Raw genomic sequence first — 24,756 nt, 5'->3', positions numbered from 1 at the left:
TTTTGTTGGAGATAGAAGAGCCAGCGGGGTGTATGGATGACTGAGCTGGTTGAGAGAAGGGGAGAGATGTATCGAAAGCAGAACAAGATATCCCAATGAGCGGTGAGCACGACAGGATCAGGAGCTTGGTACCGCTCAGGGTTGTCACATCTCCCATCGCGTGGTGTTGATCAACCTCCACTTCTGGTTCATCTCTCTGCTAAATGGATGCACAAGTCTACAAAATGGCTAACCTATGAGACGGGATGAGATGCACGGATGGCCTGCTTGATGAGCTTACCAAACCCATTCTCGAGTAGACGAAGACGACATCTTGGTACAGAGAAAATGAAAGAACACTACAAATATAACGGGATATGCCACAGTCATGTATGGAAATAAGAATGAAGAGTAAATGCTAAATCAGCCCAGAAATGATAGACTAAATGGATTGTATAAGGTGTATCTAAATGATGAGAACGACGTCTATATCCATCGAAAATTTTACTTCTGTCTTCGTTCCACAGCTTGTTGCTTCACGCGTTTCTCATAAGCATTCTTATCGTTTCTGCAACCAAGCAATACGATCAGTACGAAGGATCCTGGAAGAGAAAGATAGCATGACCTACTTGTACATCTGGTAAGCATCTATCTGAGCTGGATCACCGATGTTAGGGTTATCTAAGAGATCTTGCACACCGAGAACAATCTTGGTAGCCGGAAAGAAACAATATCAGCTGGAGTCGGTACACTCTTAAGCCATCAGCTGACCTGTTTGATTGTGATCGATGGCTTCCAATTCTTCTCTTCGTCCAGAATCGACAGACAGATGGTACCAGATGGGTATACGTTAGGATGGAAGAGAGGAGGGTCGAATTTACCTGTAAAAGAACTTTATGTCAGCTTGTGCGTCTTTAGCAACTTTCACGACCATGACAACTGACATTTGGGTGGTTTCGTTGGGAACTCTAATCGAGAGGATACATGGTTAACTAAGTACAGATCATCGAGCAGTTCCATCTATTGAGCTCACCATCGGGGAAAGTCATCATCACTTTGTATACACCTCCTTCCCATATCGTCTATCAGGATGATATCTCGTCAGCTCAGCTCGTCTTTTCTGCACCTCATTTCGAGAGTACGAGATATATAATTTTGTTTCCCGCTATATCGGTGGATTCTCCGAAGTCAATACTCACACCCGCTTTCCCAGGGATGCCCACTTCCCACAACATGATATTCATCGTCCCATCAGCAGCTTTGACAGGTTTAGCGTAGAATCCCTAAAAAATCGTGAATCAGCAGGACGAAAAGACAGCTAGGCTGAGCACTCCGAAGAGCTGGGGGTAGCTGCCATGCCAGCCTACTCACGAAGGGATGGTCTTTCCTCCAGTTCTTTCGTTCCTCATGCAATCGAGCTTGAGCGAGGTTGGACTATTAGAATGACGATGAGCTGAATTCTGCATTTGATAGGAAAGATGACGAAAGCTCACCATTGTTTTCCATATATTATACGGGGTTTCAGATGTGTGTATGAGTGAGTTATGATGGTGTATGCCGATCTATCATAGATGACAATGAAAAGGAAAAGGAAAAGAAAGATTGAGGTGAGAGATACTGGTAATCAACGGTTGAGGTGGACATGATCTACTTTTGATCTGTTGACATGGACAGGTCCGAGCGCGATGTTCCACAGTACAGTGGTGGTACACTGATTAATTTTCTTTTTATTTAACTTGTTTTTATCCCATTCCAGTGTCAATTGATACCGGCGGTTGTGATTTCCGGGTAGAACTCAACTGCAGTCGACAGAAATCGCAATCACACAAGGAGATAACGACAAAAGCACGTCACAATCACTTACAACACATAAGATCATCAGTCAGTCACTGGCTGCACCTTGTCTACTCTCTTCAAGTTCGAAACCTAGCTATATAGTTATCTATCAAAGGAAAAGAAAAGAAAGATAAATCAGCAATACCAAAAAATGGGCGTCAACGCCGTCATCCCAGCTGCGGTCCAATCCACCCTGTCCCACCAATCCCAGCGCCAAGAGTCATTTCCTTACTCTCATCAACCTCACCCACAGTCATACGCTAATATAGTAAAGAACGGGAATGGGTTGACTATCGATCAGCTCAGAGCGGAAAGCTACGGATCGACAGCATCGACTCTTGATGAAGCAGAGGATAATCGAATGGAGGGTAGTAGTAGGAGAGCGAGTCCGGGTAAGGGAAAGAACCCACAAAAGTACGACGACCATACGGATGATCTGTATGATGGTGAGGAAGAAGATGATGAAGATGATGATGATGATGAAGGAGAAGAGTTTGGGATGGAACCTGAAATACCTGGTATGCGCCTTTCCAACTCATTTATTATTGTCAAAGTAGTCAAATAGCTGATAAGAAAGGTATGGATAGTCACTTGGAAATACATGTCAAGGTTATACCTACTTGTACCGATAATCACAATGGTATGGCTAGCTCTTTTGATATTGCTAGTCACATTTGCATGGTAAGTCCTCCCTACCTGATTTCAATCATTTGCCAATCCCAGTGGGAAATCCGCAGTTTTGCGCATCTCCCCGAGCGAATAGCTCATAGCTGGATATTCAATATTCAATGCTGATTATACTATCGCATTTTATCTAGGCCACCGACCAAGCGTGAACGTGAAGCAGGCCAGAAATATCCCCATCCAATCTTGTTTAAACCTTTCTTAATCGGTATATTCGCTTCATGCACTGTTCAGACAATAAGAGTCCCCGTTTGGGTAGTCGTATCTTGGTTTAGATTGAGTACGGGACAAACTACTTTCTGGTGAGTAGTTTCAACTTCAACTTCCAGGTGATTCTTAATGCAGCCATCATCGTCCACGTCTTCGGGAGATTAACCATATATCGCCACCATCATATATTTTGCTTCACGGGTTGTGTGATCAATGCAAATTCATATTCTAATGTACGTGTATATCGTTTCATCTCCAGGTCGACATCCCTCCACGCAATAATCCACGAACTCCTCCGACTCTCTACCCTGCCCCTAATAACTATCTCCCCCACATCAGGCTTCCATTCGTCCTATTATCTAGGTCTAGGATGGGGTCTGGCAGAAGTGACCTATGGGATTATCCAGGGATGGGAACAGATCGAATTGTATAAAGAGGTGATGCGACCATCTGGATCACTCAGCTTATCTTCCGACCCTAATGACCATGACGTCGAAGCTCAGATTACAGGTGGTAATGGTACGGCCAGATTGAATAAGACGCAGGAAGGGATGTTGAGCAGTGTGCTTGAACGAAGTGACGAAGAGGATTCTCAAGTCATATATGATGATCCCAATCAACAGGATCAGGAAGAGGAAGAGGAAGAAGAGGAAGAAGAATTGGAAAGGAAAGTTGAGATTCTCGAAAGGATGAGAGCGAGGAGAGGTGAGGTCGATTATCATTATTGGAGGACATAGAACGTATGAGCTAATTAGTGAATATTGTGATTTAGATCTAGAGGAAGTTATAGGTCTTCCATTCCCGGTAAGTTTCATTCATCCCGTTTACCGTCTGACAAGAGCCATTACTGATTAAGGTAATTTGGGCGTTGTGATATTCAGAATATCCCTTTCCCACTCCACCTTCTATGGCGACTCGACACCCTCCTTCTCAATCTCGGTCTGACCTTACTCCTCTCTTCATTCTATTTCAACTCTACACCTATATACCGTCACTCTCCATTTGTAGTACGTCACGACGCGGCTGTACCTGACTCCCAACCGCATAAGTGGTTATGGCAAGTTTGGGCTTTGGTATCGTTGTTGCATGTGGCGGTGAGCTTGGTATGGAAGGTTGTAGGTAGGGTCGGAATAGGTGCGGTCACCTGGGGTGTAAGTGTATTTTCGATGTTCATTTCATGCAATGAATTCTTGAGCTGATGCAATTAACGCTGTAATTTGTAGGGATTGATCGTTGCGTTGGGAAGTGTATTTGCAGGATTGGGATGTTGGGGTGGATTAGTCTAATGGTCTAATGGATATCGATATGGACATCACATTCGCGTTCGGGCAAAAAAAAAAAAAAAAAACAACATGGAGCTCACTGAAAACAGAGATTCAGTCCATCACAAGATGATTCAAGGTTTTCATATCTCTTCTTATATTGTATACTGTAATACTATTTTGACGATCATTGAACAAAAAATTGTACTTTATCAGAATCATTGATGAGAACGCATTGACTCGATATGCATATGAATCGTTCTTGCATTTTCATGCAGAGACATATCGTTGATTTTGATTGATATTTATGACCGAACACTGCACCTGCTTCATTGGTTCTACATAATACATGTTACATGGAATTGCATGAATGGATGAACGGATGGATGGATGAATGGTATTTATACAAACACTAACTTATCAAGAATTTCAAGACTATCTATCATGAAAGATCGTACTATCTTCAGTTGACTTGAACACTACCAAAAATCATCTTCACCTCCTCCACCTCCTTTCTTACCACCAGCAGTGACTTGTCTCTGATAAAATTCCGATACTTGCTCAGACGAGGTAGCTTCATCTGCCGATTTATCATCTCTGATTTTGATGAATCTTGGAAAACGGAGTGAGATACCTCGAGAATCGACCTGAATAGGTCAAGGAGAATTAGCAAATACATTGATTTGTCAATTATCTTCGACCATTATATAGAATAATTCGGATCTCATTCACAACGCTTGATCACCCAATGTATAGAAATCCACCTACCAAACCATGAGCAGCCGCATAAACAGGACTCAAACTCAAATCAGCCGTCAAAACCTCCCATACGATCTTCGGTTCGAACCAAACGTCTGGTTTCGCATTCCCAGTTTCTATGTCGTTTCGTACCGTTTCAATCTCTAATGGTTTTAGAATCTCATATGATTGAGATAGGAATTCTTCGGAGAAGCCAGTACCGATCTTACAGATAGTTTGGAAATTTTCTGAATCTTGATCATAGCATGCGAGGAGGAATGCACCGTACACGGCAGTACGTTTACCTTTACCGTGATAGGCTCCTACGACTACTAGGTCGAGGGAATCGCCTACTCCGGATAAGTAATCTTTCTTCAACTAAGACCCAAAAAGAAACAATCACCGTCCAGTCAGCTACTACCACTACGATTTTATATCAGAAGAGATAGTTAACCCACCTTCAACCAATTCATACTTCTCCTACTGGGCTCATAAGTCGAGTTGGCAGTAGTCAACATCTTTACCATCAGACCCTCGCACCCATCTTTCACACTTTCTTCTAAGAACGCAGCGATTTCTTCTGTGGATTGACTATCGGACGATTCGGCGAATGCAAACTCTGATTCAACAGGTTGGAAATGTTCTTGAAGTAACGTTCGACGTTCTTTAAGCTCTTTCGTCAAAAGCGACTAACGTAATTTTCTCATAGTCAGCTACTATCACAACGAATGCCATTTATGTCCAGTTGAAACTTACCTCTCCATTCAGATACAACAAGTCAAAAGCGAATAGATGAACTCGCACCGTGATATCTTCAGCTTTCACATCTTTCCTCTTCCTCCTACTGAGATCCTGGAATGGTAAGATCTTCTTCGTTTCCAAATCGTACGCCACAGCTTCAGCGTCAATGACAAAGGATTTGACAGATGGTTTTATCGCCTAAAAGGTTATTCGATGAGCTATGACCGGTCCAATATCCTAACGGAACGACAGCTCACCCTTGGTACCTGCTGGACCAAATCCGGATACTTTGCACTCATGTTTTCTGAATTTCTACTGAACACAGCGATCGACCCATCTTCCAGCAGATGCACCTGCGCTCGTTCACCATCGTACTTATACTCGCATGTAAACTCCTTCCCTTCAAATCGATCAAGTACTTCTCCAATAGCTTTAGTAGGTTTAGCCAACATTGGTTTGAGCGGAACACCTAAATCACTCCAAGTCAGCTGTCTGTATATGCCACGAAAAATGTAACTGACCTGGTGTAAGTTTACATCGTTCCTTCAAGCCCTCTACACCCACTTCCAATAATGCAGGGATAACAAGATCATAATTTGGCAATTCACTGGATCATTCCTTATCAGCTGAAAATACAGCATGGCCCTGAGGATAGCTGACTGACCTATAAACAGATTTGACAATCTCAGCTCCTTCCTCTAACTTAGCCGCAAGCTTATCATGAGGTATCTTCTTGTTGCCTATGCGCATAATCAGCAGTACCTCTATGTATGTTGAAACATGCGAATCCGCACTTACCCATCGTTTTCAATACTATCGCATGAGCCAGAGCAACTACCAGCGTTTTATCTGCCAAACCTATCCTCAATTTACCTTCCAGCGATCTAACGATGAACTTCGCTTCGTTCCCTTGACAAGCTGCCAAAAGCTTTTTAATGATACCCACCTTTTTGGCTTGCGACTATCAAAATGATGATAAGCTTAAGACAACCCGAATCGGTAACTCTGATGGGGAAGCTTACAGCATTTCCGGTAGCTTTCGCTATTTCCGTCAGATTCTGGAACACGTATGGGACAGTCAAAGCTTTGGGTTTGAACATTGTCGGCTGAGTATTTCTCGAATTCTGTACATTTTCAATAGATATATCAGCAACAGGAAATTTTATCAACAGGCGATACAATGAAAACTTACCATGGCTACTTTTCCCAAATCACCCTCTTTCCTTAAATCCTCCTTGATCTTAGTTGTTGCTCGACCCGTACTCTCCGCTATAGCTTTGATCAACAATGTCTCTCCTATACCCAGCTCTATACCCATATAATCCGGGCACAGCTATTCATACGAAATCAGCTCAGCAGAAGATTCAGGTGATTGGAGGCAGATAAGACGTACTCTGTTGATACATAGGTATACCACCTTGAGCAAGTTCGAATCTTTCGCTTGTTTCGCTGTATCTCTCTTCGCTACGACCAAAAAGAACTGAGTGAGAAGTTCCAAGATCTCAAGACGTTTCGTGGTAGCTTCAATTTTCTCAAACGTCGATACTAGCGCAGCGTACGGTACACTATCGCATTATGTCAGCTTGGTGTCTATGCTTGGTCAAAAGATCACTTGGGTAAGCTCACGCTTCACCATCTTTCCAACCTTTATCAGCTACAGGTACAGACTTATGATTTTTAGTGAATATTGATGCGCTAAAAACCATCAAAAGGAGTACAATCTCGTCAGCTTCACCTTCGCGGTATGGCGAGGACAGGTGGGAAAGCAGACATACAGCTTGACAGCAGCAGCTTCTTCTTGCTCATCCTCCTCGTCCTCCTCTTCCAGCTCTTCTTCACCCTCATCATCGTTCGTCGGACTTCCTCTCTCCATATCTACGTCCGCGTCCTCTCGTGCCTCCTCTTTGACTTTCGATTTTGACGAAAAAGCTTTAGCGAATATGGATGCAATTGGTTTGCCGCCATCTTTCCCATTTTCTATACTCTTCTCCTTGCCTGTCGAGGAGGAGGTTGATTTGGAAGGCTCAGATGACGATTTGGGTTTCTCAACTTTCTTAGGTGCTGGAGCGAATATCGAGGCTATCTTCTCTGGTGAAGTTTTGGGTTTCTTATGTGGTGGTGAGGATTCTATTAATGATGCATTAGCTACTTCTCCATTCTGCATGAGATTAGGAGAACAGAAGCGGACCTTCTGTTGACTTTTTGTCAGGTTGTGAGCTGTACGTTGCCTCTTTTGAGGAGGAAGCGCCATTGACAGGTTGTTCATCCTCTTCATCGTCAGATTGAACGACGCGCTTCTGCTTCTTCACGATGTTATTTTTCACTTGAGCGTCTAGAAATTTCCTCGAATCAGCTGCCAGGAAGACCCGAATTTGCTCTCGCTGACTTACCACCCATGATGTTGATGATGTGCTTCGTGAAAGAGGAAAGGGGGATATACAATGACTTGAGTGGATCGAAAATCACAACTTGTAATGTTTCACGACCGTCGATGGACCGGGGTTGACATCAACTCTGCCTTACGCGTCAAGCCTCGATCGGGCCACGTGTCTAAGTGGGGTAAACATATAAATCCATATCGAGCAAGACAAGTCATTAGGTTTCCTCGTTCGTCAAAAGTCGACCTACACCTACTACACCGATATCATGTTACATTACAACCTTCTTTGGATGGAATGAGCGGAAGACCAAAAGAACCAGCAGTCACGCAGTCACAGCATACACAAGAGGTGATATCTAGACGTGATCTGATAGTCTAAATCAGCCTTAGCATTCTATAAGACTGTTTAGCCTCTCATAACAATAAAATCTCCTTAATCAAGCAGAACTCCATCTTCGACCGACATTCGATACCTAATCAATCATAATCTCAAGATGGAGCGATCATCTTCTCAGCGTGACCTTCGATCCGAACGTCTATCTCGAACCCCTTATACTCGACCTGAACCTTCCAGGCTGAGGAAATCAGCTTCTATGACTGTGAGTATCTCAACTTCTCATCCTAACCGCAGAAATAAGTTTTAATATGTGTGATTTCGCAAATAGCCCTTTGCAACACTCAAATCAATAGTCAACTACGTTTCCTCCCCTTTCACTCGAACTTCGTCTTCATCTGCCGTCCTTCCTACTCATTCAACCTCCAATGGGTCAGCAGTGAGAGTGACCGATGTGGATATTTATCAAAGGTCCGAATCGGGTTCAGAGGATGAATGGAATGGTGAACCACCATCCAATATGGAAGGTCAGGATATCTTTTCTCTGGCCGCTGCAGCGGGCAGAGGAGGTGATGCTTTTGACAAGAGGGCAGCAAGCTGGCGGAGTAAAGGTGAAGTCCCAGGCGGGAAAAGACAATTGAACAGATTAGCTCTTCAAGTGAGTTTATCTTTCCTCTTACACCATGTCATCAGCGGATGAAAGCTGATAAAAGCTTTCTTTTCGTTTGTTGATATAGAATTCATCTTCCGAGCTCAAACAACTTGAACCCCCTACACCTAGTGCACCAGGTCATTTCAACTTCCTTAAATCATCACCCTCCATGCCTGCTTTATCCCAATCTTCGTCTCTTCAAATACCTTCCGCATCAATCAAACGACCTCGATCGCCACTCGCTGCCCCCGAACCTAGCACTTCGGCTTTACCTCAGAGAACGCCACTACCTTCTTCCTTCGTCAATCCAGCACCTACCACGCCAGTCAATACGCAAGGATTATCATCTTCCGCTTCTTCAGTGGCCTTAACAGCGTTCTTAGAAGCCAAAAAGGGTCAACAGATGACGCCTGAAGATTTCAAAGTCATCGAGACGTTGACTGAAAATATGAGAGCTGAATCTCACTTGCCTGGTCAGACTCCACCGGAAAAGAGATACGGTGGATGGGCAGCTGGATCCTATCCATCAGGTTTGGCGATCAAATCATCTCAATCACTCGCATCATTCAATACTCCTGATAAAAGGACGGAGAATGGAAATGCTCAAACACCCGGTACTGAGGATATATTTCTGTTGAATACGTCTACTCAAATCTTCAACGACCTTTCAGAACCCATCCGCGATAAGGGTCTATATCACATCTAGGTCGTCCTTATATCTCCTCACCCGGATCAGTCCCCTCTACTACGCCTGTCGATGAGAAAGCTAGAAAGAAGGCTGAGGCTGAGGCAGCAGGAAAGAAGAGAGCTGCGGAGATCATTATGGATATAATAGATGAGGAGATTGGACCTGTTATACCTACCCGTGAAGCCGAACCAGTCATATTCAATCCATATGATCGAACTTCCCTCAACCCATCACCTGCACCTGCTGTTCCGCCTACTGTACCCAGTACGGCTTTTGCTGGATCAACACCTAGAAAATCAAAGGGGTCTTTCTCACCTGCACGAAGGACCCCTGCGAGAGGTGCTGCGGCGAAATTGGAGTTGCATAAAGAAGCTATGAAGGGTAGTAAACCTTTGACTACCATTGAGAGAATCCAGGGTGTGAAACCTGTAAGTTTTTCCACTATAACTGGTTAAGTCATCGGTCAAGCTGACTTGTTATTGGTATAGTGGGAAAAGGCTGGAAGTCCTGTTAGGTCTAGTATTGAAAGAGTTGAAACACCCACACCGGATGAAGATATAATCGAAATTGACGAGCTTGTCGACGAATCTGAAGCCTCATCTTCTCGCGCACCTACACCTGCTCCCGCTCCCGTATCAGCTCCTCCCAAGCCTCCAGCGGCAGCTGCAGCCAAGATTCCAGCAGGAGAAACGTTCAAACCTTTCAGTCCACCTACAATCACATTTAATAATCAGCCCCTGCCACAATCTCAACCCGCTATCAATGATGTTGATACTTCCGCATTCGATTCACCGATGAGGAAATCTATCATTCAAAAATCGTCATCCTTAGGTGAGGGGTCTATTCCTAAACCTACTTTTTCATTCAACAAACCATCACCTGCACCTTCGCCTGCCGACGAGGCAGTACAAGAAGAACGAAGAGAAGTCGTTGAGAAATCTAGTACTGGTGAGAACAATAAATTGGATATCAACAAGATATATCTCTCTGCGAAGGATTCTGCTTTGAAGATATCTAAACCAGCTTTACCTTTCTTTACTTTCACTTTACCACCTCGACCATTGGAATCTACCCCGAGTAAGGAAGTACTGGAAGAAGCCAAAAAGAGGGATCAACCTACTTTCGAATTCAGCCTGACGGAATCTTCTACCGCCAAAGCTTCCTCTGTTCCTGCTGCTGACGCTCAGTGGACTTGTGGCACTTGCATGTTGAAGAACCCCGAAAGTGCGAAAGATAAATGTACGATTTGTGATGAACCTAGACCTAAAGCTAGTTCGGCATCAAGTAGTGTATTTAGTACTTTCAGTTCCACTTCGACTCTAGTACAGCAACCGAAGAAAAACGATGATCAATGGACTTGTGGAACATGCATGTTGAAGAATCCCGATAGTGCAAAAGAGAAATGCACAATCTGTGATGCTCCTCGACCCGCACCCGCCCAAGCATCCAGCAGTGGCGGTAAACCTTCAGGTCAAAGTGGATTTACAGGATTTGGAAATGGATTCGGACCTAAGAAAACGGAAGGTACTTGGACGTGTCCTATGTGCATGTTACAGAATCCTGAGAGTGCGAAAGACAAGTGTACGATTTGTGATACACCTCGATAGATTCGCCTTCGTATATCAGAATGATTTAGGAAGCCATATTCGAGAGGAAACTGGGATGGTGGGGGTTGACGATTTGGATGTCAATGAGGGGAGTGGTATTGGGATGATGACTATGTATTGTATTGCTATGTAGATGGGAAGGAGGATGAACCGAGGCCATATGTATTGGTATCATGTGTCATGTGTTATTGGTGGTCTGTGTGTTCAAGTCAAAGGACCTTCGGTGACGCAGTAGAATCCATAGAACGCACAGACCCGTTAAAGAAGAAGATGGTGATGGTGGTTGAGTAATGTTCATGGTATAAAACCTGGACAACTCATCGCGACTTTCTTCTTTCTTCCTCTTCTTTTCTCTTCTCTTTCCTTTCCACGACACTCGAATATAACACGACCAATCTCACAGTGTCCAGTGTCATACAGTACCATTTGTGCAATACAGTATAAAACAGTGTAGTGTTTCCTGAACGACCGAAAATATATTGTAGTGTGTTCGATCAACAATGTCAATCTTCCATATAATCCTATTCCTCTATTTCCTTCTCACCCGTCGATCCCACGGGTCCCATGGGCCCTACGGAGTGTACGCCTCATCAAATGAAGATCACCTGATCTATCCCTCCACTTCGATGAATATCCCAAAGGTATTGGTATATACCTATACGGATGGGTTCCGACATGACTCGATACCAACTGCTATCTCCGTGTTGGTTAACGCGGGGGTAAGGTGGGGAATGGAATTCGATTTTACAGAGTGAGTGGGAAAATTCTTTGATGATTTTTTGAAAGATAGATTTCTGGGGGATTGTCGTTGTTGTCTGGATGAGGAGAAGGGACACGCGTAGATGTTCAAGTATTCACCTTCCCTTCCTTCTTCTTCCCTGCCTCTTACGACCCCCTCTGTCTCCTCATTCGTTTTCACCTATCTATTCCAGTCCCAACACACTTTCTACGACAAAGTGTGGCACAACAAGCTCTCGTATATATGTATCATTTAATCGATCGTCGAGCTGACGTCAGCTCATTTGTCCTGGGTAACAGGAATAAATCAATATTCAACGATGATTATCTCAAACAATACGATGCATTGATGTTCATCTCAGTGACTGGTGATGGTGAGTACCCTGCTCTACACTATACAGCTACTTGCCAGATGGAGAAATTTCTTCTAAAGCTAATCTTCCTCGTCACATTCCGCTATAGCACTCGACGGCCAAGGTGAACAGGCTTTTCATCGATATATCCAATCAGGCGGCAACTTTGTCGGTGTCCATGCGTCTACTTGCGCTTTGTACAATTCTTCTGTGTATAATGCTACGATAGGTTGTGAGTACAGCTGCAGCTAAATGTCCACCCAATGACAGCTGATAAGTGATTTCTATAATAGCACAATTCGAATGGCATCCCGTTATACAAGACGCGGTGAGCTGAATGATCCACGTAGGCTCCAACCGGGATCTCAGCTCATGGATAAATGAACAGACGTTCGTACGATCGAATATCAGTCACCCTGCCACTGCTAATGTTCCTGATCAATGGAGATTTGTAAGTGACCTTACAGTCAGCTTATCTGAATGCGTTATAGTAAAGTAGCTGATGGATGCTTTATACTAGGCTGAGGAAGTCTACTACTTCACCTTTGATCCTCGCGATAACGGTGCGGTCGTCATTGTGACGGTCGATGAGTCAAGCTATAACAGTAAGGCAGCTATGCTGATTCGTTGACAGTCGGTCCAATGGCTGAAACAGATCTTATGTATATGTTATAGACGAGAGCTATATGTCCAATTCGGGAGAACCCCACCCGATCGGTATGTTCCGTTTGTGTCACACACGGATGAATGCTTACTTCGCTTGTAGCATGGTATATCGACCCTCCTTCTACCTCTCAACCTCTTCAGGAAGGTACAGTCAAAGCTGGAAGATCTTTCTACACAGCTTTGGGACATTCCAACGAGAGTGAGCCGATTTTGGAAAGGACACTCCACGCTACAGTCAGCTGATGATAATCACTATATTTAGCATGGCAGAACGAGACCTTCATCAATCACCTCTTATCAGGTCTGACATGGGCTTTGGATGGTGCATCGACCAGAGCATACGGTGTAGGTATAGTCGGAAGTGAGAATCCTCGTCCCACTATCTCATCAAGTACCGATTCTCCTACCTCTTCTCCTACTCACCCCGGTCATGCACTTCAAGTTACCTCTGGTGTGGGTAAAGTTCTAACTTTGCACGTCACTTGTCCAAGGCTTTGTTTCGTTGTTGGATTTGCAATGGGATTTGTGTCATTCTCCAACGGTGTATTCATCATGCTGTTAATTGTTATAATGGGCAGTATAGTCCTTCTGTAGGTTGTAAAGACATATTATCTGTATCCATCTATGCATTAAGATTCAAGCATTTCTAATTGAAGAATTAGGTTTAATGCCATGTGGGGTTCATTTGCCACTGTACGGGTAAGTACAGTACCAGAATTACCTAATCCAGGGTGACTGTGAAGTGGGGTTGATACTCGTATGTTGTTGTTTGATCGAACCACTCACCACTGACTGCCAAGTGAATCATCATACACATAAACCATATGCGCGGCCGTAGTATTGTTGTCAACGTAGTTCATGGTCATCAGTCATCACATACGAGTACACATAGACTCATTGGCATCTCCACCTCAGATAGCGAATCGTTACATGGAAGAGGAAATCAACTGTTCGCATGGATGTGAAAGTCAAGTTTAGCCTAAGACAGAGACATCCTTTCAAGCCTTTCGCAGTGGTAGATGAATAGATAGATATACGTGGTTCTTTGTGCTGTCTTAGATTACTCCAACCCCAATCCCGCTGGACCGAATTTCAGTTCATCACCTGGTTCACAGCGTACATCGTACATCATCACAATTACCGTCCTTCATTTCAATCACAAGCATACACATACCCACCTCCGACAATGTCAACCCCACCCCCTCCATCATACTCTTCACCTGTCCTACCTCCTTCCTCATCCCCATCAACCAACAACAACCTTCCTAATCAATATCCTCATCCTCCCAATTCAACAATAATCAACATTGACTCCACCCCTTCTGGTAATTCATCGGCAATACCAAACCATATGAAATCATTACCACTCTCACGAACAAATAGCAATGCATCGTCATTAGCAGAGGAAGGTGAACTGTTTGATGATCCTTCAGCATCATCCACACCTGGTATTCCGGACGATGTTGGAGATAGGGCAAATGAGACTACAGGATTATTGTCAAATGCGAAAAAACCAAAATGGTATAAAGGTCCATATTTCATAACTGCCATCAAGTTCTCAATATTATTCACGATTTTCACCATTGTAGTTGTGACCACTTTTTACTTCGGGATGCCGAAATTGGATAAAGAAGATAGAGGGTTGGTTAAGTTGCCTAGAAGCTTTAAGGATTTACAGGATTTAAAGTGAGTGGATTCTTGTGCTTGTTCAGTTGGGTAAGGGTGGGATGGAATGGGATGGGATGGGATAGAGAGAAGGAAAAGGGACGAGAAGGAAGAACGGAGTAGGAGAAGATGGAGAAGATGGGAAGGAAAGGGGATGAGAGAAGAAGGGACTGAGAGAAGAAGCGAGCAGGAGGAAGAGGAGAGGACGGGAAGGAGACAGAAGACTACGATTGAAGGAGAGAGAGAAGGAGAGAGAGAAGGAGAGAGAGAGAATGGCTTGTTCGAGAAAAGGCATTCACAGAACACGAAAGATAACTGACATGCATCTCTGCCCTTTCTGCTTTTACAGCACCCTATTCCAGAAATACAAGAAACTCTATCCACTCCGAATATTAGCTTGCGCAGTGGTCACCTACCTGTTCGTTCAGACTTTCACCTTACCTGGCTCAATGTATATCTCGATCTTGTTTGGTGCGGCTTATGGGATAATGTATGGGTTGCTGTTGAGTTGTCTGGTGAGTGCCTACTATCATTGTGTCTGTTCAATCATAAGTAGAATACTGAATTCATCTGTTCTCTCTACACAGTGCGACGCATTCGGTTCTCTCCTATGTTACACCCTCTCCTCCCTCCTCGCCCCTCCCCTCTTGACCATGCCATTCTACAGAGCAAGAGTCGAAACATGGCGAACAAAAATAATGGGTGATCCTAAAAAAGGTAAAAAAGTAACTTGGGATAGTATATTCGCTTTCCTCCTCGTACTTCGTATTGCCCCCTTCCCACCTCATTGGGTAGCGAATTTCGTCGCGCCGCACCTGGGTATAGGCATGTTCATGTTTTGGTCGAGCTGTTTTATCGGTGAGTGGTTTTGCGCTCCATTCATCATATTCAATGCTGAACAATCCATTGGACTTAGGAATCGCCCCCGTCTCCGTAATTCACGTAACGATCGGTTCATCCCTTGACTCTATGACCTCAGCAGCAGATTTCCATATCCTATCTCTTCGTAATATCCTGGGTCTCCTCGCGGTGGTCGTAGCTGTCTTAATTCCAGTGGGATTGAAGAGGGTATTCAAGAAAGATTTGGGAGATCTGGGAGAAGCAGAAGAGATATTCAACGATACGGATAGGAGAAACGATAGGGATATTCAAGTTCCTCCTATCGAGGGGTCAGAAATTGGTGGAAGAAGGTATCATGCGATTGATTCGGGAGTTGTGCTCTCGTTACCATCTACAGGAGGGAATGGTGAGAATATGGGTAATAAGTTGATCAAGAAGGGTAAAGGAAGAGCTTTGGAAATTATCCATGATGAAGATGAAAATGAAGACGAAGAGGAATTCTACGATCAAGATGGTGAAGATGAATGGGAAAGGTATGAAGGTGAAACTACTGCTGAAGCTAGTACTTCCAATTCCAATATAACGAGTGGTCAAGCTTCGCCAAATACAGACTCAAACACGACTCCGACTCCGGATGTCAATGAGGCTGGGGAGAATGGTTCAGATTCCCAACCTCAACCTCAACCTCAATATCAATATGAAGTGTATGACCCTTCTGGTCAAATTGATTCTGTACGATTCAATCCTACAAGAACGAGATCACGATCGAACTCAAAGTTAAGTCAGAATGGTGGGACTGGGGTCGCCACTAGACCTAAGGGTTATAGTAGATCAAACACCAACACTTCGAATAGATTTAGGAATTATGGTGCGGTCCAAGAAGAAGAAAGTGCCCCTTTGGTCAATGGAAATGAAATATGAGACCTGTATCATCAGTACGTCGCGATCCGGATAGTTTAGGTGACAAGGAAGATACTGTGAATTATTTGTTATTTCTTTTTTTCTGTACCTAAACGTGTATCATACTTGAGTAGTTATTCTCATTATTTTTAGCTTTTCGATTATATGTGGTAGACTTCATCGTTGAAATTTTTGTACATTCATTTCGTTTCCTTGTAAATTACATTTACATTTACTGTACTAGGTGTATTTGGTTAGTTGAAAAATATGAGAAGATGTATTCGTTCACTCTTATACAAAGTCTCATAATCACATACATACAAATACATTTATACAGCATTGACAACTACTTTACTTAGCTTAGCTTACTTCGAGGCAGGTCAACTTGAGGATAGGTTGTTACTTCATTTTGAGATTAGGTGGTATATCAATTCATATTGATCCATAACCAGTACTGCAGATTGTGGTAGTGATAAACACAAGATCAATCAGCTATAATGTATGCCATCGGAGTGGGGAGGGCGGACGTTTGAGATAAGATTAATTGAGTGAGCGAGATTATCGAAAACTAGACTTACTTTCTCAGTACCTGGATTTGAGTAAACCAACTTTGGTTGAAACATCCTATCGAATACTGAGCCATTCGGTGAAGATCAGTTCAGCATCAGCTTAAATGCCCTTGATCAGGTTGGATCAACAAGTGGGAAATGGTGTGCGGATGGAAACGTACAGCTCATCACCCATGTCTTGGCTGCACTCTGGCATAAAGGATGTGACATCACCAAACTAGGATTGGTAGGAAAAGTCTCAAGTTGTCTCAGACATCTACGCGTACTGGTATCAGCTCTCCATTCGTATATCCGGTGGTAAAGAAAGAGCTCACCTGAACGCTACGGAAGGTTGCGGTGGACCATATCGAGTGACTGCCGCATACGCCTGACGCCATTTCTCGTCCAGCTGGGTTTGACACCTCAATGGGTCTGGACAGTCGGCTCGCTATAATTCATGTCAATGAAAATCAGCTGAATTTGCGCTTCGATGTATGTCAAATCAATGACGAGGACTCACACAAATATATTCCTTTTTGACATCTATACTGGCCAATTTTAGCAATCTCTCCAAGAACCAATTGCGTCTGCAACGAAAACACCAGTTTCAGCTGTTGTCGCAGCGCACCGAATACACGCCAGCTGAGGAGATTGATATTCTCACCTAATCGACAATTTCAGTTGAGTCTGTGAACTCAAATATTGCATCTCATTATGATCCCATGATGCTTCGAACGTACAATAAAGATTAGCAAAACTCCAAAGACCGCGTATCCATGGTGATAATGAATGTACTTACGCTGATCAAGCACGAACCTACTTGCTTCCCTGTACAATTCCGCATTACAATGTTGCTCAGCTAGGCAAAGCGCCATGACTGGTCTACCAGATGCGTGAGTCATTAGGAAATGTTCACATAACTTCTGAAGGGCAGGTACAATAAGTTTGAGTGAGAGAGCGAGTAGCTATACCCGAAATACACCATTGCGTCAACTCAAGAGTACAAGGGCAGTCCGACCGGGTGATTGTAGTAGGTGAGCTTACGTTCTCAGCATTTGTCCAGGTTACTTTACATTCCAGACTACGAATACGATCAGCCTTCTTCCTTCGGTAATAATCGTATAGGATCCGCTTTACTCACTGGGGATAAGCCCAAAACAGGAAATCATGGAATGCAGCTGGACTTTCTTCATGCAGCTCAACAACAGCTTCCAACCTTGTATTCTTCATACCCATCCCTGTCCCCGAAGAGAAAGAATGACGTATAGTTGATCTTGTTCGGGTAGTTCGAATAGACAGTCTTGCTGAGCTGGGTTGATGGGACGGTGCAAGTTCGGTCTGTACTGATTCGACAGAAGGAGATGGCGAAATGAGTGGAGCAGAACCGTCCGGTAGATGGACATCGGGAGGAGGAGGTTGAATAGTCAATCTCGATAGCGATCCAATACTATTACCATGTCCCGATATGACCTCACCTAATGTTGGAGTATTATCTTCCAGTACGTCTGATATAGCCCTGACTCCATCCGGAGTTTCAGGTAGTTCTCTCAATTCCCTCAAGATATCTGCTACGCTAGGATCATCCGTACCGTCTATATAGAGATCGCTCTTTCTGATTCGTATCGTTGAATCAACAGCAATATGGTGCGCCTCTTCTCTGGTCGGGATCGATAATTCGGATTGTCCGCCCGAGTGAATATCGTTCGGTTCTACATTCAAATCTTCCTGACGATGATCTGAATCATCAGGTATAGGCACATGGCGCGGACTAGGTGGGTCTGTATCGGTAGGTGGTGAAGAGGGGAATCCGACAGATGGTGTAGGTGACAGGTCTATAGCGTATGAGGAAGGTGTAGTAGGATTGGTAATTGGGTTAGTCTCAGCCCAGCTATAGTGAAAAGAAAGAGAAGATCATTTAACATAGAGCCTGTCTATACGGTTCAGATCTGTTTAGGTCAACTCACTTTCCCTGTAATAAGCCTTGGAAGAATGGACTCGCAAACCACAATACATCCTTATGACAATAAAATTCATTTCTACCCACTATCACTTTCACTTTACCTGGCATACTTGCATCAGGTAGAAACGTAGGATGTACATCTATCAATACATCTTCGACTCCATCTTCTTGTTCTTGAGAGTCTAAGGTTGTTTGTCGATTCATCATATCTTCTTTGAAACCTTCTCTGATCGATTCCCTTTGTGTACGGTTACTGTTGTATGACGAAGAGCGTATCTCGTCAGCGGAGTGAGACTGATGCCATCTACCTAGGAAGTTCTGTCTGGGAGAAGGAAGCGGTGAAGATGGGACATGAGCATGATGATGCCGCGATGTGGATGCGTGAGCTAGTTGAGGATGGGCGGGTGAACGAGGTGAGTTGCGGGAGATCAACAAGTGAGATGGATTGGATATCGACATGATGGTATTTCGTCTTCACAGATGGATGATCAGTCTAAGAATCACACAGGATATAACGAGCTGATTGATGGATGATGGGAAGATATGAGATGAGATGTGAGAGACACCGAGGAGAAAGGGAAGATGAGTTCGAGGTGGACCAAGCGAGTGGAGGTAAGTTCAGTTGGCCTCTGCACAACATCCTTCTCATCCCCCTCCATGTATCTTTCATCTTCACTTTCACATGTCCACTTGGGAGCACTCAAGATGTCTCTGCTATCGGGGTCAACACAGGTAAGCTGACAGTCGTTTGGAACTCGATATCACAGCTGATCCGCTACGCATTTGCTTTAGGCTCCTTTGTTGTCCCTTCTATCCTCGACCTCGTCCCCTTCCCTTTCTCCCCTCTTCCAACCCGTGACCGACGATTCCAAAGACTCATATATAGCCTCGTTACCCGATCCCTCAACAGCTCAAGCACCTGGCTCTTCACGATCCGTTCCTCACGCTCGACCGAAAGGATGTATCTTACACGACGTAGTGCATATCCAATCTTCCAATCCTCGACAAACTTACATTCAAGCTGGTTGTTTGCTAAGCGAATATCGAAAGAGACTGGAAAAAGGGAAAGCGAGGGATGATGGAGTCCTTCCGTTGGGTATAGAATTACCTTGGATAGGACTGCAGGTGAAAAGGTTGGGTAGGAGACATGTGAGCTTCGAGATTGGTATAGTGGATAATAGAGGTAGGGAAGGTATAGTGAGACTCTCAAGCTTCAAGGTGAGCCATCACCATAACTTCTCACCTTATCCTATGACCTGAGCTTATGATTCATATGTGTTGGTAGAAGAATCCAACTGTGCATCCTCATCGCTCTCCACCATTGATCCATCTTCCTTTACAACTGCCTCAACAGACTCCTTCAACATTGACCCCATGGGTCCACATACCGGTCAGCCTCGCACCTCTGATCCAGCTCTTTCATAGCCTCCCTAGACCTCAGCGTCATGCTTTAGATAATGATGATGATGAACATGAAGATAGTAGAAAGAGAAGAAAAGTGGCAGAATTACCTAGTGGGCCCTTCGCGAGCGTAAGCTACGTAAGGGTATATGCGAATTGCAGAGTCAGAAGGATATGGTTTGTAAGTTGTCTTGACCGTTTTCATCGATCTGCAGATGCTGATGACGGTCCCAGTCTGCAGATGGGGAAAGGACGATCCAAGGTATGGGGAAGGGTGTGAGGGATGAGTGGGAATTATATGCGGCGGATGAGATGGCCTAGCATCTTACTGGTATACTCATATCACGGCCCCAATCTATGGCGCTATAACACTGATGACAAGCATCCGCTTTCATCTCATTCGCTACACCTGTCATGTTGTATGCATGTATCTGATCAAAAGAGAGCATCTTCTAGGCGTTGTGATCAGCTACAGTGCCACTGTATGACCCTGTATCGCCTGAATATCTTTCGGTGTAGTTTTCGCCAATTTATCCGAGAATGTTGGATGCATCCCATCCTCCTCAAGCATTCATCTCCTCAATCTCAATCTTGGTATTTTCTCGGAACATATAAACTACAAATCAATTTTCATAGCATCAGCAACGACCAAACAAGCCAAGATGTCGCGTCTACCCCGACTCACCAGATTCGTACGATACATGCACACCGAAGGACGGCAGATCGACCACCAAGGACCTACCGTCACTCCTCCAACTCACGGACACATTCCACCTTCAGTATCAACTATCGAACCTCCCATCCCAACGCCAGAAGTGGTAGATACCAGTCCGTTTGTCGAATCGTCCCGACCAACACATACCTCCAAAGGTAAAATCATACCGAGAAGACCAGCTAGATCGATCCCAGTAGCATTACCAAATGGTGATCCCGAACCTCCGAGTTATCCACCTCCAAAAGAATATTATGATAATATAGATTCCAACAAAAGGGGCAAACACCCCTTATGGCAGTTCTTCCATTTACCTACCGCTGCGAAAGCCAGAATCCCACCTTTACAGAATAAATCTCCATCTGATATGGGTAGTTTGGAAACTCTTATCAGGGATGATGCGAATTTACATAGTGGTGAGTCTTGCCTTACATATTTTTGCGATTCGCATCCCTTCATTGCGTGTTTGTGGTCATTCTTGTGTTCTTGACGAACGAGGATCTCAAATCTCATTAATCCCTCATCATCCTCTTGATCATCTGTCCTATAACCTTCTGTCAGTTTAAAGTGTTAACTATAAGACTGATCTTTTCACTACATTAACAGGTCGATCATGGACAGCAGCTGAACTTCGACAAAAATCATTCCAGGACTTGCATACGTTATGGTATGTCTTACTGAAGGAGAGAAACGTATTGGCTACTCAGAGGGAAGAGCGAAGAAGGTTAAATATCGGACATCGAGTGGATGGTGAATTATTGACCAAAAGAGCGTTCAGAGTGAGTTTACACATCGGTATCACCGAAATCAATCTACTCATTCAAAACAAGACAGTGGATCTAGCCTCTGCCGTCACAGTGATAAGGATATATGACTCACTTAGTAATTCTAATATGACAGTGCCGAAAGACAATGGCAAGGATCAAATACGTCCTTAACGAACGTCGATTAGGTCTGATCGCAGCTGCCGGACCTCGATTCAACGTAGATCCCATCCACGTTCCATGGTCTGCATCACCCACGACCGATCCAGCAGGTGCGACTTTAGCTATCAGAGGTGAATCGCCTATCCCTCGCCATATCTTACAATCCAAATCTAGATCTAAAGATCAAGCTTCACCTGCGTCAGAAGAGAGCTTTGTAGAAGATGAGGAAGTTGCGAAGGAAGAGGTGGAAAGTAGGGATGAAGGGTTTGGAGGTTCAGAGGAAGCGAAGCAGTTTGATGAGCAGATCAAAGTGGATGAAAGTGGGAAAGTGGAGAAGAAAGAGTAGGGTCATAAGAGGACTATGCATGCATTGGTGTATATGCTATGTCATAAGGATATATCAACAGAGAGAATGCCGTACGATCTGAGGTGACCCGTCTTATCTAGAGGATCGGAGTCCATGGTCCGGTTAAAATCATGCTCCTGATGCAGAGCTGATTCCAGCTCCAAGGACGAAAGCAGCTGCACCAAATGCTACCGCTCCACCGATACTGCAGACTGCCAGAGCCTTTGGGTCATGCTCGACAAAAGCATTGTAACACAGTAATTGTGAACATTGTAAACAAGGGTCTTCACAGCTTAGACCATCGTCATCATCTCTGAACCTGATCACAGAGACTTGTTGACTTTGGGATTGTTTTGAATTTTTCTCAGTGAGAAGTTCACTATTTTGAGATTTCAGTTCACCAATCTCTCTCTGCAGACTCTTGATATTAATATTCAATCTGAATATACCTTCAGACGAAGATGATATGTTAGATTCTATCCCGGTAAGTAATTGTGAGATCTTGTTCAATTCAGGATTAACATTAAAATCCAAGATGGAAAGCTTGTTGTCACATCTATCACAAGTCAAGATTGATGATCCTTGTTGTTCACTCAGGTGAAAGCCTTTATAGACAGTTCCCGATCCTGCAGAAGTCGCTTCGTCAAGTTCTGGAGAAAGGGTTGGAGCCGTACCGACATGGAATGTATAAAGAGGATGATCGTATTGGTCTTTGATTACAAGTGATCTTGGGGTGCTCTGTTTCGGTTCAGTACTAGCGACTTATTGGAATACCAGAGTCATTTGATCGTCAGTTGTCGTTGCGATAGTGGCGTCATCTTTGGGTACCACATTCTCTGGACCCTCCTTTGGTGAGATAGTCCCGGAAGCACTCATATTGATACAAAGATGTGGGTGGTGGCAAAATGGAAGAAGGACAAGCTACAGAACAGAGAAAGTGGGTCTTTATATTCGTGAGTAGGTGAATGATTCTTCGCTTAGACCGTCAAGCCTCCTACGAATACTGTATTTCCTTTCGCTCTTGTTTCTGTGCTTCTTGTCACCTCGCTTCGATGATGAAAAGTGTTACAGATCTCTAGCTTTACCCCTTAAAAAGTCGGAAACAGCGAAGAGACTCCGGACGACAGAAAAGTTACGCGTCATAGAACTAAAGCCGTGGTCTTGTTCTTTGTCGTGACATCTGGCCGACAACCTACTGTTATGTATGCATAAGTAATCATGTAGGTAATGTAGATCCTTTCGCATATCTGCTTCGAAAACGTTAAGCCATCTATATTTCACCAAGTGATTCCAACAAAGTGATCATAGACCAGCTGGTAAGCAACGGCAGGTGAGATTCCAATAGCGATGAAAGGATTCAGACCACCTACTACCAACACACTACAGAGATCACAGCCTGCTAGAACTTTAGGGTCCTTCCATGAAATGTTGCATCGCACTATGGCTGAGAGCAATGGAAATGATGACGTATACACTCTCCGCACTCCCTTCATGCTCTGTGCATAGCAATCGTACATCTAATCCCCCCTTTACCCATTATTACCATTAGGTCGAGCGAAGAGCCGCAACATCAGCACTGGTCAGATACAAAAACAAAGCGCCATTACGAATATCTTCAATCCCATACTATACCATACTTTGCCTTCCACCCATGGCAAGGTAAGTCGCCACCGCCACACCAATGGCGGAAACAGCCAAACTCCTCTTCGAGACGATATCGAATACTGATCCGGGAGCTGAGAGTTCATGGTCGTCCCATAGATCTGAAATTCTCTGGATGAGGTCATTGTTCGGATCGACATCATCATCTCCGGTGTGCTTCAGGACATCGTTTATTCGATCTTCATTGTAGCTATCAGAGGTAGAGACATGTTGGGGTGGCTTAGTATCTTGTGAAGTACGTAAGCTCCTCTTAAGTCGTTCGAAGGTATTTTCCAAATGGGTATTCCAGATTTTCTGTATTTCCAGACTCTTCTCCATCTCACCAATACACCTTTTCACACTCTCAGAGCTAGAGATAATGTGTGAGGCTGGTTGACCTGGGTCGGAGCAAAGTAGAATTGCATCAACATCCTCGTACAATCTCTTTCTGGTGATATCGTCAAGATCGTATTCTTCTAGCGATTCGGCGAAATTCTTCATTTGGCTTGTCCACTCAGCACAATCCGGTTCTGTGTGATATATCGAATAGACATCTCGAGCGATGTTAGCACTTGCCGCGATCGACATAAGATCATTGCCATCAGTTCGACTAGTGGCTGAAGCAGCAGAGTCCAAAGGTGGTTTTGAAGGTTTTCTGGAAGTGGCGAAACCTTCTGCGTGTTCAACGAGATCAACCCGTTCGCTGGCTGAAGTAGAAAGGACTGGTACGGTCATCATGCATACGATGCAGGGACTGATTTGTGGTCTTCAGTACTCGAGATTTCGTGATTTGGTAGGTTTTGTATTGAGGATGACACTATGTGGGCTACAGTATGATCAATTGTTCACGACTGTCAAAGTTCGTCCTAGTTTTGATGCAAATGCACGGCTCCAGGCTTTCAGCAGATCGAAGGCTTAGCAGGAATCAAGATCGAACGAGAGTGGGCTA

The 24,756-nt window shown here is 44.2% G+C and overlaps 11 protein-coding genes across 11 annotated transcripts; 6 read left to right on the top strand and 5 right to left on the bottom strand.

Annotated features, from left to right (window-relative positions):
* Positions 1-483: 483 nt before the first annotated feature.
* V865_001717 (uncharacterized protein) lies at positions 484-1,475 on the bottom strand (the record flags this gene model as incomplete). Its single annotated transcript, XM_066225532.1, has 8 exons — positions 484-547; positions 609-688; positions 751-860; positions 924-947; positions 1,013-1,061; positions 1,179-1,262; positions 1,351-1,413; positions 1,473-1,475. The coding sequence occupies 8 exons, from the start codon at positions 1,473-1,475 to the stop codon at positions 484-486; spliced, it is 477 nt and encodes a 158-aa protein (XP_066081629.1).
* A 491-nt stretch (positions 1,476-1,966) lies between these two features.
* V865_001716 (uncharacterized protein) lies at positions 1,967-3,995 on the top strand (the record flags this gene model as incomplete). The annotated part of the gene is made up of 7 exons (XM_066225531.1): positions 1,967-2,333; positions 2,403-2,496; positions 2,634-2,801; positions 2,969-3,414; positions 3,482-3,513; positions 3,591-3,860; positions 3,933-3,995. The coding sequence occupies 7 exons, from the start codon at positions 1,967-1,969 to the stop codon at positions 3,993-3,995; spliced, it is 1,440 nt and encodes a 479-aa protein (XP_066081628.1).
* A 455-nt stretch (positions 3,996-4,450) lies between these two features.
* V865_001715 (uncharacterized protein) lies at positions 4,451-7,847 on the bottom strand (the record flags this gene model as incomplete). Its single annotated transcript, XM_066225530.1, has 15 exons — positions 4,451-4,618; positions 4,740-5,087; positions 5,168-5,398; positions 5,466-5,648; positions 5,708-5,919; positions 5,972-6,057; positions 6,115-6,190; positions 6,249-6,411; positions 6,473-6,574; positions 6,643-6,783; positions 6,844-7,015; positions 7,077-7,145; positions 7,226-7,577; positions 7,639-7,782; positions 7,841-7,847. The coding sequence occupies 15 exons, from the start codon at positions 7,845-7,847 to the stop codon at positions 4,451-4,453; spliced, it is 2,454 nt and encodes an 817-aa protein (XP_066081627.1).
* Positions 7,848-8,324: 477 nt separating this feature from the next.
* On the top strand, positions 8,325-11,111 carry V865_001714 (uncharacterized protein; the record flags this gene model as incomplete). The annotated part of the gene is made up of 5 exons (XM_066225529.1): positions 8,325-8,429; positions 8,496-8,822; positions 8,902-9,505; positions 9,553-9,932; positions 9,993-11,111. 5 exons carry the CDS (start codon positions 8,325-8,327, stop codon positions 11,109-11,111), a joined length of 2,535 nt encoding a protein of 844 aa, XP_066081626.1.
* Positions 11,112-11,611: 500 nt separating this feature from the next.
* Positions 11,612-13,462, top strand: V865_001713 (uncharacterized protein; the record flags this gene model as incomplete). The annotated part of the gene is made up of 9 exons (XM_066225528.1): positions 11,612-11,862; positions 12,150-12,223; positions 12,312-12,434; positions 12,496-12,530; positions 12,591-12,653; positions 12,723-12,807; positions 12,878-12,919; positions 12,969-13,067; positions 13,131-13,462. The coding sequence occupies 9 exons, from the start codon at positions 11,612-11,614 to the stop codon at positions 13,460-13,462; spliced, it is 1,104 nt and encodes a 367-aa protein (XP_066081625.1).
* Positions 13,463-14,054: 592 nt separating this feature from the next.
* Positions 14,055-16,294, top strand: V865_001712 (uncharacterized protein; the record flags this gene model as incomplete). The annotated part of the gene is made up of 4 exons (XM_066225527.1): positions 14,055-14,554; positions 14,883-15,048; positions 15,121-15,391; positions 15,450-16,294. The coding sequence occupies 4 exons, from the start codon at positions 14,055-14,057 to the stop codon at positions 16,292-16,294; spliced, it is 1,782 nt and encodes a 593-aa protein (XP_066081624.1).
* A 406-nt stretch (positions 16,295-16,700) lies between these two features.
* V865_001711 (uncharacterized protein) lies at positions 16,701-19,240 on the bottom strand (the record flags this gene model as incomplete). Its single annotated transcript, XM_066225526.1, has 10 exons — positions 16,701-16,727; positions 16,852-16,907; positions 17,004-17,098; positions 17,157-17,269; positions 17,342-17,408; positions 17,486-17,549; positions 17,621-17,786; positions 17,866-17,902; positions 17,963-18,709; positions 18,786-19,240. 10 exons carry the CDS (start codon positions 19,238-19,240, stop codon positions 16,701-16,703), a joined length of 1,827 nt encoding a protein of 608 aa, XP_066081623.1.
* A 246-nt stretch (positions 19,241-19,486) lies between these two features.
* On the top strand, positions 19,487-20,503 carry V865_001710 (uncharacterized protein; the record flags this gene model as incomplete). Its single annotated transcript, XM_066225525.1, has 4 exons — positions 19,487-19,513; positions 19,574-19,999; positions 20,067-20,363; positions 20,417-20,503. 4 exons carry the CDS (start codon positions 19,487-19,489, stop codon positions 20,501-20,503), a joined length of 837 nt encoding a protein of 278 aa, XP_066081622.1.
* A 341-nt stretch (positions 20,504-20,844) lies between these two features.
* On the top strand, positions 20,845-22,166 carry V865_001709 (uncharacterized protein; the record flags this gene model as incomplete). The annotated part of the gene is made up of 3 exons (XM_066225524.1): positions 20,845-21,310; positions 21,501-21,673; positions 21,795-22,166. 3 exons carry the CDS (start codon positions 20,845-20,847, stop codon positions 22,164-22,166), a joined length of 1,011 nt encoding a protein of 336 aa, XP_066081621.1.
* A 129-nt stretch (positions 22,167-22,295) lies between these two features.
* Positions 22,296-23,042, bottom strand: V865_001708 (uncharacterized protein; the record flags this gene model as incomplete). Its single annotated transcript, XM_066225523.1, has 2 exons — positions 22,296-22,927; positions 23,009-23,042. 2 exons carry the CDS (start codon positions 23,040-23,042, stop codon positions 22,296-22,298), a joined length of 666 nt encoding a protein of 221 aa, XP_066081620.1.
* A 750-nt stretch (positions 23,043-23,792) lies between these two features.
* On the bottom strand, positions 23,793-24,542 carry V865_001707 (uncharacterized protein; the record flags this gene model as incomplete). Its single annotated transcript, XM_066225522.1, has 1 exon — positions 23,793-24,542. One exon carries the CDS (start codon positions 24,540-24,542, stop codon positions 23,793-23,795), a length of 750 nt encoding a protein of 249 aa, XP_066081619.1.
* Between the last annotated feature and the right edge of the window lie 214 nt (positions 24,543-24,756).

Source organism: Kwoniella europaea, chromosome 1 (assembly GCF_036810445.1).
Source record: "Kwoniella europaea PYCC6329 chromosome 1, complete sequence".
Taxonomy (NCBI): Eukaryota; Fungi; Basidiomycota; class Tremellomycetes; order Tremellales; family Cryptococcaceae; genus Kwoniella; species Kwoniella europaea.
This window is presented reverse-complemented; position numbering and strand designations above follow the sequence as displayed.